Source organism: Martes martes (genome assembly GCF_963455335.1).
Source record: "Martes martes genome assembly, chromosome: 6".
NCBI lineage: Eukaryota > Metazoa > Chordata > Mammalia > Carnivora > Mustelidae > Martes > Martes martes.
The window spans coordinates 6,658,887-6,672,469 of record NC_137893.1 but is presented as its reverse complement, the minus strand read 5'-3'; the positions used below and the strand labels follow the sequence as shown (position 1 = coordinate 6,672,469).

At 40.5% G+C, this 13,583-nt stretch overlaps 1 protein-coding gene across 4 annotated transcripts in view; it reads right to left on the bottom strand.

Annotated features, from left to right (window-relative positions):
• PRKN (parkin RBR E3 ubiquitin protein ligase) overlaps positions 1-13,583 on the bottom strand; it is a 1,287,019-nt gene that overhangs the window by 398,173 nt on the left and 875,263 nt on the right. For all 4 annotated transcript variants that reach the window (XM_080807235.1, XM_080807237.1, XM_080807236.1 and 1 more), the window contains exon 7: positions 6,720-6,856. In XM_080807235.1, the coding sequence (XP_080663361.1) occupies positions 6,720-6,856 (137 nt within the window). The remainder of the gene's footprint in view (positions 1-6,719; positions 6,857-13,583) is intronic.

Below are 13,583 nucleotides of genomic sequence, written 5' to 3'. Positions count from 1 at the left end.
ACAAAATGGGCAAGGGCAGAGGGAGTAATTTTTACTTATTAATGTTATAGTATCCCACTGAAAATACCTTATTGCTTGTAGAATGCTCGCCCCCACAGTAGTCCCAGACTCTTAAGCCCCAGGCCTCAACAAATACTGGGAGCCATCCCTGAGGTTCTTCTAATTGGCCTGAGGCATTTCATGTTACTGGAATGTACATCTAGGGTTGAGAACCACCGCCCAGAGAGGAGCAGGTGGGAGAGTGGAGAGAATGTGGAGCCTTGGAGTCTACCACCGCTGGATGGAAACCTCGGCTCTATTCTTCCTGTGGTCCTGGGCACTTAGTTGGATTAAGGCTTTACTTCTTCCTCTGTGAAATTAGAACAGTTCAAGTTCACTGTTGGTTTAACTATGGAAAAAGTGCTAGACAATTAGATACTCGTTTGACATTCTTTTCCACAGAACTTTCAAAGGTCTAGTACTTTACCTGTGGTTTACAGGCTTCTCTATTCATATGGCGATTAAGAAGACACATCCTAGAGCCACAACTAGTTGGCACTGAACACCAGCTCTGTGATTCGCTAACTGCACTATTATCTGTATATTAATTAGCCCCGTGAGCCTCAAGTGCTTCATCTATAAAAGTAGAAAAATGGCAACATCCATTCCAGGGGGCCTTTGGGGGAATGAATGGAGATATATATATATATATATATATATATATATATATATATATATATATATGGAAGCACTCAGAGAGGTACTGTACACACAATAAGTACCTGGTAACAGCTCTAGTCATTACTTTTTACTCCCAGGGCAATACAATTTGGCATCCCAGTCTTACAAAGCATGACAAAATTTCTGGCCAAATGAGAGGCTCACACAAAGGAATTAGGTACCTAAAAGGGTTTTAAACCAGTTTTAATTGTTCATCATTCTAACTATGACAATGAAAAAGGATGGTTCGTTGTTGGCCATCCATATCTTGAACAATGTATGTATCTGAAATTGAGCTTGGAAGGGGTTTAGTTTAATGATCTTGAAAGAGGCTTGAAAGACTAGATTATGGAAAAGAAGAACACTTATGATTTGGTGGTGAGAGGTATTATACATTTATATAGAAATGGTGAATTTGCATAGACACAATTTAGCAAGACATTGGGTATGTGGGTCATTTAGCAATGGAAATAAATGCTCTATCCAGCCTTCTTTTTTTTTTTTTTTTTTTAATGGACAGGGCCAGTGTAGTTCAAAAAATAGTTTGCTAATTCTTCTTAGAGCTTCTATTCTTTTATGTAAAGTTTGTAGTCCCAGAAAACTGATGTCATTTTTTCCTTCATCATGTCACCATTCAAACATTAGAGAATGGTTTGTTTCCCAGGCTCTGCAGCCAGTAAGTGATGGATTTGGGGGAGAGGCTGTCTTGTATGGACTGGCAGAAGGTAGGGTTACACAGTTACATTGAACTCCCGGGACGGAAGAGTATCTTGAACAGCACTCTGCATGAACTATGGACACCTGTTTCCTGTTAGTTCTGAAAAGTACCCATGCCATTCTACAGGAGGATCGCTCTAGTTGGTGAGCTTCAAAAAGTCCTTTGGCCGGTCCCAAAGCAGGAACACAGTCATCAAGCAAATTCAAATATGTATTCATCAATCAATCTGCCCTATTTATAATTTCATGGAGACCCCTGAGGCCAGAAAAGTCAAGCTCTGGATTCCAGGGCCAGAACAACCATCTCTTAGGGTTAGAAATGAACTCTGTCTTTGAGAGGAAGTGGTGGCCTTAGGAATACAATGCCCCTTGATTATCTAAATAAATCTTGCATTAATTTTCTTGGAAAAACTGTAATCCAAAAATGGCTAGTAGCCACCATGCGGGTCTGAAACCATTTGGCTAGACATTTTAAACCACCATGGTGGAAAGATAAACGGACAACTCTTCAGAGAAATCAACAATATTCAGTCAGGCTAAACCAACTGACAATAAAGAGCACACACACACACATACACACAAGCTAAGCTTCCAAAACACTGCTAATCCCCCAAAAACCAAAGATAAAGATAATACTGGGCCTTTGAGATCCAAGTTTTCTACAGAAGACTATTGAGGTCAGGCAAGAGCCATCAAGGAAATGTTCTACCGAGCCATGATCAATGTGACCAGCAACACACTTCATGCTGAGTGGATCTGGCATGGAATTTGAGCCTTGCTGGAGTAATAACAAGCTGACCTTGCAATACAGTTTTCGTTCTATTATGGAATTAGCCAGTATTTTTGCTTTTTATACATAGTATTAAATTCTCCTTATGATTTATTAAGTTTTATTTATAAGATTTATAGACATTGATATAACGTTTCCCATTGCTATAACACTTTAATTAACCCCACCAAGAAAGAGGGCTGTGCCATGGAAATAGTATGAGTTCAGTCATCTGTTCCTGATAGTCTGCTGTTCTTATCTACAGTTTGAAAAGCCTTGATTTTCTATTTCTTTTTTTTTCTAGTTTATTTTATGTGTCTTGTTCTACACTCCATGAATCAAAGTAAAGCAAAGTAAAACAACGACAACAACACCAACAAACCGGATGGACAGGTGAACAATGCTTGGTTAATGGTTGATTTTGTATGATCACAGGAAACACCAACCTATAGTTAAAGAATGTCTGATCATATGTTCCTCTATGGATATACACATATATGCACAAATAAATTGCATATATTGTCTGTAGGAATGCATGTTTACAGAACAACCCAAATAACAAAAACCAATCTTTGTTATGCGCTCACTGTCTTCATTATTTAACACAGTCACTTTATATGGCATTATTTTAATTCACCCACAGAACGATGTACAAAATAGGTGCAATTGTAGCGTCTCCCTTTTACCTTAAAGCAAAACCAAGACCTACGAAGGATAAGTAACTTGCCCTACATTACAAAGGGGATGAGTCTCAGAGCCAGGATTTGAACTTGACTTCTTTAACTCTCTGTGTATACCCCAGGATATGGGCAAAATTATTCATTGGTTTATGGGGAGGTAATAATAGGGCTTATATAGATTTTATATAAAATATGAAAAAATTAGTCTTCATGAAGACTTAATGTACAGGCTGATATCAGAACTTACCATACCCTGGTGTGCATACTGGATACATCATGTCATGAACTGGAAGTATCTTGAGGGGCCAGTGAGAGTCTTAAAACACAGACTCTTAGAGAGTCTCTGGTCAGAAAGGATTCAGGATAATCCAGTTTGGTTTTTACAAAGTAAAAAAAAAAAAAAAAAAAAAAAATTCTATAATAACATCTGAAAGCCTCTTTTCACATACTATGAGGAATACTTCTAAATTGAGCCACAGTTAAAAAAAGGCTAAATAACAGATGACAATATTGTGACAAGCTGAATTGTATTTTGTTATAAGCACCTTTGAAGATACATATTAAAACACTGTTGAAAAAAAAAGGAAAAAAAAATAAAACACTGTTGAAGCTTTAAAGAAACAAGTATCAAAATGAATTAGACCTTGTAGAAAGTTTACTACACAGTTGAAAGTCAGCCGGTTGTTTTTAACTCCTCTCAGCTTGTGGTTATTTGCTATGTTCCTTTTTCCTGGTTTCCAAAGTTTATTAAAAATCAAAGACTAGAAAACCTTTCCATGAAAATACGTCATTTTTTTGTTTCTACATATTGCAAACACACACACAGACACACACACACAAAGACACAAATATACACATCAAGATGATTGTTATTGTTTAGCTCATCCTGGAGTGTGTGACCCTAGTGGTGGTCAGGCCGGTTCACTCACGATGGGGATGGAGCATGGCACCTGTGTCTGTGCACTGAGTTTTAAATCACACCCCCCAGGACACTCGCCCCACAGTGTTTCCTTAATGTAGGGTGACAGTCAACATTGCTAATGTGTGGAGAGCAGTACAGGCCTATGTACTAGTTTTTATAAATATTTCTTGATCAACAGATTAACAATTTTAAGTATCTTTAAATACTTTTGATAACTTCAATCACCAGAACTGCAGACAACAATGGGCTACTCTATTCCAGATACGTTGCCTTTTTAATAACCAAATGCACAAATATGCAGCTTTCTTCTTCTTATTGTTAAACACAAAAAGAAATAGATGCCAGGAAAGATAAGTTCTTGGTAGTAAGTGGCACTCTAAAGAAATAAAGCGAGGTTCTATGAAGGATTTAAATAACCAGCAATGAAGTAGGTACAGTCACAAATAGTATTTAAAAGGATTCCAAGGAAAAAAATAAAAGCTAGCAAGAAATACAAGGAAAGCCTGGAACAACCTGTTATACTAGAAAGCCTGAATAAGGTGTACAAGGGGAGTCATTGCTCTATTTTTTTTTTAAACTTTGTATGCTTAAAATTTCTTAGATTTCAAAAGGTTTAAAATTTAAAAATAAGTGAGAAATAAACTGATGGTTGAAAGTGTCTTGAGTGTGAGAAGCTACGAAGATGGATATTTAGAAATGTTTCCACGCTATATGGTTTTGTGAAAAAGAGGGTTTATCAGTACAAAATTATCACATGAAAAACATTAAAAACAGAATCTTTCAATCTGCAAGGAAATGTTACACTCACTTTTGAATGCTTTTGTTAAAAATATAAAAGCACAATGTCCTCCTGTGAGTTTTCCTTAACAATATGTTGACACACATATTATGTGAATCTTAATTAAAAACATTGCATTATTGGCAGATGCAATTGAAAACAAGTGTCAGAATTTATAAAGTCAACAATGCAATTAGCTTCTTCCATTTGGAAATGTCAAATAATTTTGAGGTATATTTTTCAGCTTTGATCAACATTAAAACTAAGTACAAGTAAGTATCACAAGTAAGTACTGAAATGAATTAAACTTAAAGCCTGACCATTGAATCAAGGAATCACATAGTTTCAAACCACAATTCTCAATAGTGAAGCATATTTACTCACATTGCAATCATTAAATATATATATTTATAATGACGTAGGGACCCCTATCTCACTCCATATATAAAACAATAATTCAAAATGTATCAACGGCCTAAGAATAAGAGGTAGTCTATTAGAGGAAAACGTGCGGTAATTCTTCATGACCTCGGGTTTGACAACACAGTCTTACCTTTGAAACCAAAAGCATAAGCAACAAAAAAGGGATTAATTGGACCTCATCAAAATTAAAAACTTCTCTGTATTAAAGGACATTATCATGAGAGTAAAAAGACAACCTACAGAATAGGAAGAGTGCTTGCAAATCATGTATCTGGTAAGTATCTAGTATCCAGAATACATAAAGAATTCTTATATCTCAACATATAAATCTCATTATATCTCAACAGATAAATAACCCAATTAAAAAACAGGTAAAGACCTGAAGTGATAGTCCTCCAAACAGGTAACACAAATGGCAAATTAGCATGTAAGCTAACAGTCGACATCACTGGTCATTAGGGAAATGCAGATCAAAAGCACAACGACATGCGACTTCAAAGTTAATAGGATGGCTATTAAAAACCAAACAGAACAAAACAGGAAAATAACAAGTGTTGGAGAGATTGTAGAGAAATAAAAACCCCTATAAGTTACTGGTAGGAATGCAAAACGGTACAGCAGCTATGGAAAATCATTTGGTAGTTCCTCAAAAGGTTAAACATGGCATTATCACGTGACCCAGCAATCACACTCCTCAGTATACATCTAAGAGAAATGAAAGCATATCTCTGCAGAAACAAGTACACAAATGTTTACAGCAGATTATTCCTAATAGCGAAAAGGTGGAAACAACACGAATGTCCATCAATGAATAAATGGAGAAGCAGATTGTGGTATGTCTCTATAAGGGAATATTACTCAGTCATAAAAAGGCATAAAGGTACATGCCGTGACTTGGATGAACTTATGTGAGGTGAAACGAGGACACAAAAGATCACATATTGTACAATTTCTCTTACAGGAAGTATCTAGAATTGGTAAATCTGTAGAGGCAGACCATAGTAGTTGCCAGGAGATGGGGGCAAGGGGAAATTGGGAGATTATTAATGAACGTGGGGTAATGACATTTTTCTGGGGTAATGAAAAAGTTTTGAAACTAGACAGAGGTAATGGTTATCGCATAACATCGTGAAAGCATGAAATTCCACTGAATTGTACACTTTAAGTGGTTAGTTGTATGTTAGGTGAATTTCACCTCAATTTAAAAAAAAAACACATGTAACAACAGTAGTGTAATACAATTAAAGAATGCTCTGCAACGTTGAAAGATGAAACAATTTAAAATATTAAATATTTCAGCTTTCATCTCCTTTAATTTCTTTTTTAAATACATTCTTTGATACACCTGTGTATGTGCTCACAATTTTTATGAATAAGGGTACCAATTTAGAAATGTGACTAGTGCTGCTCTAGATCCAGGGTAATCTAGAGCTTGCAGTATAAATCCACAGACATACTTTGTATACATTGGCTGAATAATATTTTACAATTTGTTTCCCATACTTTTGTGCAGATGATGCATTTTCTAGGCCAACATAATTCCTTCCTACCTTAGGGTTTTATATTTTTTTGTGATCCAAATGTTGTTTCTTGCACAACCGGGATAAAATAGATATTTGACTTTTCAACCCTTCAGCCAGGGATTGAATTTATCAGAGATGGTTTTGCATCCACAATTCCGTTCTTAATTAGCATTAAAAATGGAGCAGAAAAAAAAAGTGCCAGACTTACCCACACAAGGCAGAGAGTAGCCGAGCTGAGGGTCAGGGATGAACTGCCGGTCATTCAGTCTTGTCACACAGTATAAGTAGAAACAATCTAAGCAAATCACGTGGCGGTGGTTGCACTGGAAAACCAGGACAGGGCTCCTGTGGAGGAAAAGACAGACATTTCCTCTAGTATTTCTGAGGGTGGAAAGGCAGCAGGTGTTCAGGGCACTTTGTAATGGTGCTGGGTGGCTTACAGCATGCTCTGCTCCATGTGAAGACCTGCACTGCTCAGCACTGAGCACAGATCGATCAAAGCTACATCTTAAAAACTGGATGTACTTCATTAACTATCTAAAACAGTGATTCTCCTAAATTTATATATTTTTATATAACATATTTACCAATCAGCTGTTTAAACCCGAGCTCAGATACATCTCTTTACAGAAGTCTTCTAGAAGCCTCAGAATTTGCAGTTAACTCACAAATCACCCCAGACATTTGTATGTATTTTTACCGATCCATAATTACATCACCGTATTGGTGACGTTTCTGCTCTTACGGACTGTGAGCTCGTTGAAAGTAGATACTGTACTTACTTCACATTGATATTCTTGTAGTGCCAGGCATCGTAAGGTTTTAAATAAATGTTCCTTGAATTTAATTTTAATGATATATAAAATATGAACTTCCCTAAAGCCATAAGAAAAACTATTGTTGGACCAAAATAGGCATGTTCAACAGTCACTCATATTTCATTGTCAAGCAGAAAAGTAGAATTCCGAAATAGAAATTATCTGCCACAGATTCATTTCTTTAAGATTTTTGTCTATTGTGTCACCCCTCCACCCAAATACCCAATTTATTAAATTAAGGTTAGGAGCTCACTAACAAATTGATATATATAAATTCTAAAAAAATTGTATTCCCTTAAAGTGCTTTTTGTATGGAAAAAAAATCCCCCCAAATAATCATGTATTTTTGCTTGCAACTGGACCACATGATTTTATGACCAAAAAAAGAGACAAATGGAATATATTAATTCCACATTAGCCTCAAGGCCATTTTAATAGCAAGAGAATCATTAGAGCTTATCTCATTAAACCCATTCTCAATATAATGACAACAAAATACAAAATATCTTTTTTATTTCCTACACAATTCTTAACACATGGTAGAGCTCTTCAAAAGCCTTCCTTCCCAAAACACTTGATATTTAACATTACTAATAGAATATAATTTCTTAACAATTAAAAAGTTTTCAAAATTCTGCTTTCCCACTTATTTCAAAGCAATATCTAATATAAAACAAAATGAAAAAAAAAAACTTGGTATTTTAATGGCACGGGTCTACAGGGCAATGGTCAACTTAAGCTGAGTTACAGCATCCGTAAATGTTTTTACGTGCTTCTATTTCTCATCTCTGAACCCACTGAAGTCCTTTCAGGGCCATCATTCCCATTTCCAGAGCCTTTTTCAATTAGGCATTGACTGTGTTCTGAACTTTCAACCTCTTCCCTTCTAATAACATTCTGCTTGAAGACGATAAAACATAACACTGTCCCATTTCTATCGAGAGTCATACGCACACACGTGCACAAGGACCCACATACCTTATTCACTCTGGGTGACCCTACTGAACTGCCACATTCTACCTCCTCCTCACAGCTAAGTTCTGTGAAAAATACTCTCCATTCTGCTTTCAGCAACATGGTTGACTAAGCCTTTAGAGATCCCTAATCTGCTATCAATGCAGGGAAACACTGGAGAAAATATTAGAACATTTATAAAAATGTTCCTATACACAACAAGGTTAAAAAGAAAGCTTAGCAATTACCTTGCAGAAGAAAGAAAAAGAAAACTTATAAAGTCAAAGCAGTCAGCCCGTGAACTACTGCCATGGTGTCCCAGAGAGACATGGAGGTACACGGTCAGTGTGCGGCCACTGGCCCGGCAAGTGTGTTCTTTCCATCTCTCTTAAGGAAAAATGGAAAAGAGTTCTCTTTCATGTATGGACAACACTACACGTTTATGGTTTTGCCCTTCAGTTAAAATATGGTCCAGAAGAACCATAGACCATGAAGACGACTCACAGAACATCAATGGTTCTACTCTACTGATGGCATCCTACTATTTAGAGCAGATCAGAAAGAAATGGTAATTACACGAGAGGCCACAGTATGAGGGAAAGCCTATGTGGATCCAGGGGCCCACCACACTAGGGAAGATCCGAGAGGCCCCATGTATGGGGCATGGAGGGACACACTCAACAAAGTGAAGGGCACAGTAGTCCATCTGTCCCTCCTTCTACTAAACACACACACACACACACACACACACAGCACCGACAGAAGCGATCACAGGTCCTGTGGAAACAAAGGCTCTGGTTCCCACAGAGAGGAGCACGTCCTCGTGGAGACTCAGGAGGAACCCTACTGAACATTCCACTGCAGCCTCACCAGTCCACTTCTGCCTCCTGGAACTGAGATCTAGGTGAGAAGGAAACTGGTCAAGCTTCCAGGACTACTTGGCCATCATCATCAGGATGGCAAGAGCGGCTGCTGCATGCAGGGGCAGGGGAGAATTCTCGTGGTATCTGGCTGGTCCACTGGGACACCTCGTGGTCCTCCCCTCTGGGATTTTAATGGGAAATGGACAAGGCAGTGGTGAAGGCAGCACTGAGAAGTGCAAGGTGACCAGCACCTGAGAGCCTTTATGGTTTACCTGTTGTGGCAGCTAACATCAATGACCCTTATTATTACAAAAAATACGAGACATCAGGAAAGGCTTTAGGGAAGGTTTACCTGGAACAGAAAGGAGCTGAAATGAACAGCGGGGAACAGCGGTCTAGCAACAGCGAGGCACGAAGGGCACAGGGCCCAAGAGATAAAAACGTGTTCGGCACTGGAAGGGAGGACAGAGGATCATGTTAAGTCCCTCGAAGGAGGGCTCCTTCCTAGACACAGGGTGCCCCATGCAACCACGAGAAGCTAGAGTGTCAGTGACTGGAGAAGCCACGTGCATGTTTCTACATGACCACCACGGAAAAGAAAGAAACTTACGAGCGTTGTACGGAGTTGCACTTATAGATAAGTCACTCGGGAATTTTCACCATCCATCACTCTCCCTATGTAGTGAATTTAAATATACACACACAGACGGATATGGAGACATATAAAATAAAGATGTAGAAAAAATATGTATGTTGATGGACAGATTTGTTACAGATATAGACGTAGATAGTAGATGCATATATTCAGATAGAACAATCAGCCAGTTGGATTTCTTGAAACAGTTTTGAGATAAGATTGCTCATCTCCTATTAAGAATATTTGTAGTATTTAGGGAAAGTTAGGTGAGGGATAAGCATGACAACCCTAGAAACATTATTGGATTAATCATCTGAATCATCTGAGAAAATGAGTGGGAATCATTTCATGGCTGGAGGGACCACATAATTAACTTCCTAAGCACTAGGTAAGAAGAAGGCGGGAAAAACTAGGATTTATGATCACTGCTTTGGGTCAGGTACTTTGCTAGGAGCGTCCCATAGGTTTTTCCATTGCAGCCTCCTAAAATAAAGTGCCCCCCCCCCCACCCCCAGCCCACATCCCGTTCCACTCTCTGCCTCCAGCTGGCTTCCAGTTCTCTTACTCCCGGGCTCAAACTCTTTGTCACCCAGTCGTCAGTACCATACCAGCCTTCACATCCAAATCAAAATTCCAAATATCCCGGTCCAGTTCAAGAGATGCCCTCGGAGGAGTTTGGCCTGGAATTTGTCTCTAGTAGGGTCTCTCCTAATGTGCTCCAGACGCTGTCTTCACTTCTATTCCAAGTGCCTCCTAAATGGCGCTCCTGGCTGTCAGCAGTAAATGAAAAGTCCGGGGAGGATGGAGGGAACACTCGATTAACACTTTCATGACCGAGGTCTTACCAGATTCAGCGGTGAGCGTGCGGCAATTATGTCGTCAACAGCCATTGACCACACCAGTGACCAAGGAACAAAACCCTCTCATTTCCTAACTTCTCTGCTCCCATCCTTGTATTTTTTACTCAGTTACTCATCGAGCATCTACTTGGGCTGAAGTAGGCGCTTAATACACGCGGAACACAGCAGCGCGGTAAGTGTTGTAAGTGTTGGGGAAACACAACACCGTCCGAGGCCCAAGTCCGGGACCCCCATGTGAGTGGAGCGGGTATCCAAAGGAGGTCTGTGTGGTCGTCAAACTCTGGTGCCACAGAGTTAGGACAGCAGACGAGTGTGCCTCAGGGTTAGGGAACCCAGATGAATTTAGGGGGAATGGAAGGATCGACACGAGGTCCCTGGAGACAAACATGGATTCTGGGTGGGGCAGGAAACATAAACGTGAAAAGGAATTCTTGAACAGAAGAGCTGTCAGTTGGGCTGCCTGAGAGGATGTGTCCGGGAAAGAGAAGAAATGAAAAAGTTGTGGACGGTGGCAGGGCGTGCAAGGAGACAGGCCTCTGGGTCCTGGGACTCGCTGAGGCTTCTGAGGATGGGAAGGGAGTGATGTTTTCAGAAGTTTGACTCTGAGAGACGTGTGGAGGAGAACAAATAGGCAGGCATGAGAACTATTTGGAGGTCATTTTAATAACTCAGGCATGAGTCACTCAGGAAGCACACTGGGGTGTACCGACGGTTCTAGAAATGGACAAGGAGTGACGTTTCTGAGGAAAACCTGCCAGGACTCCTCTTCTCTTGGGCCTTTGTCCCTTCCGACATTCCTCTGTGCCCTTTGCTCAAATTACATATAAATGTTAACTGATCAGTCTAGAAGATGGTTTTACCCCAAGGGGCCAGGCTACAGAGCAGTTAATCAAAGGTTAAATAAAGTTCTCAATCATATGGAAAAGGAATTATAAATGCTGCACTTGACATTACCGAAGAGTTATTATTATTTTGTAAAGTCAATTAACTTTTAGTATAATTAGGTATTTCATAGAAACCATAATGTAGCAAACAGGGTAATATGAAAAAATGTTTTAAAACTGCAGGTCTGGGGGCGCCTGGGTGGCTCTGTGGGTTAAAGCCTCTGCCTTCGGCTCAGGTCATGATCTCAGGGGCCTGGGATCGAGCCCCACGTCGGGCTCTCTGCTCAGCGGGGAACCTGTTTCCCTTCCTCTCTCTCTGCCTGCCTCTCAGTTTACTTGTGATCTCTATCTGTCAAATAAGTAAATAAAATCTTAAAAAAAACCCCAAAAACTGCAGGTCTGTACATGCGGCTCTGGCTCCATCTGGAACAGGCTCTCCTCCATCAGGCACATCAGTTGCCCTTGGCCAAAGCCTTCCTGCAGATGCCGCCCTGGGCACACAACTCTGCCCACAGGCAGCAGCAATGGTGCTCTCTGCATGTGCAGCAGCCGGGGCGGGTGTAGGCGTCAGGACAGGTGTGGGCGCGGGGGCAGGTGCAGGAGCCAGGGCAGGTGCGGCAGCGGGGCAGGTGCAGGTGCAGGTGCAGGGGCAGGTGTGGGAGCCACCAGGGGAGCAGGAGCAGTTGGGTCCCTTTCGGGACAAGGTGCGAATGGAGGCCCAAAGCGTGTGGCACAGGGAGTCACAATGTGGGCTGAAGGCACGGTTTTAAAGAGTTACTCGTAAGCAATGACTTGCCTGCTTTTACTAACGGAGTGATCCGAAGGCCTTTTGTTCACAGAATATCAGGCCTAATTGAAGGAATCTTAGTGAAAAGTATGGCAAACCACTCACATACATCACACAAAGCAGAATATTGTTACATAGAAAGTAGTCCAAACATTTACACTCTCATAAAATTAGCTCCCTGGTAGCTACAAAATAGCATTGAGGTTTTCATATTTATCTGATCCAATGTATAGTTTAATCTGCTCTCCACCTCATTTGTGTGCACGCCTGCACTCTCTCTCTCTCCCTCCCTCATTTGCTCTCCCTCACACTCTCTCTCTCTGCCAAAATCTATTTCTCTGTCTCCATCTACTTCTTTACCACAGGTATATCTTCATTTACACCCATTAAGTGGCTGTGGTTTCCAGCTTCTCAGTGGAATGTGACACATCTTGAATGCAATGTCCCAGAATTTTTAAGATATGTAAAGATAAGGAAGCAAGTCTGAACTCTAAAGGAAATAAAAATCCAATGAGGTGGGTAGGAAAGGGATACACAAAATTGTAATACGGGATAGAACATTTTAAATTACGGAGCGACGTCAGAGATATTGACAGGTTCTGCGGGAAGCAGCCTCCGGGTACAGCCGTCCCCACCTCCTCCCTAGCAACGGACGGAGCCCAGGAATCCACAGGCGATGTGAGGAAATGACAATGAGTGATTTCCGGGACTAGGTCTGAGAAGGCACTGTGGCTTCTCTGTGCTCTTTCCTGGGTCCCTTGCTCAGAGGAAAGTGACAGCCATGTAGTGAGGACACAGTGATCTCATGGAGAAGTTTCCACAGCAAGGAACCGGGGCGGGCCTCTTGCCATCAGCCAGCACCAGCTTGGCAGCCACCTGAGATCATCAGTCATATCCGAAGCAGACCCATAGGCACAACACAAGCCCTTGGGCTACTACGGCTACTACTACTACTACTACTACTACTACTACTACCCTGGCTACAACTTCATGAGCTAGCCTGCACAAGAGCCATCCTGCCAAACTGTGCCCAAATTCCTGACCTGCGGAAACTGTGCGAGACAACATCTGTGTTTGTTTAAAGCCATGAAGTTTTGGGGTAATTATTTTATGCAGCAATTTATAACTAATACAGGCTCAGAGGAGGACGAAATCACATTCAGATAGCAAATCAGAAAAGAAATCAGAAAAGAATTCATTCAAACAGTAGCATTTGTAGGAGGATCAGACAGGACGCCTGGGTGGCTCAGCTGGTTAAGCATCTGTCTT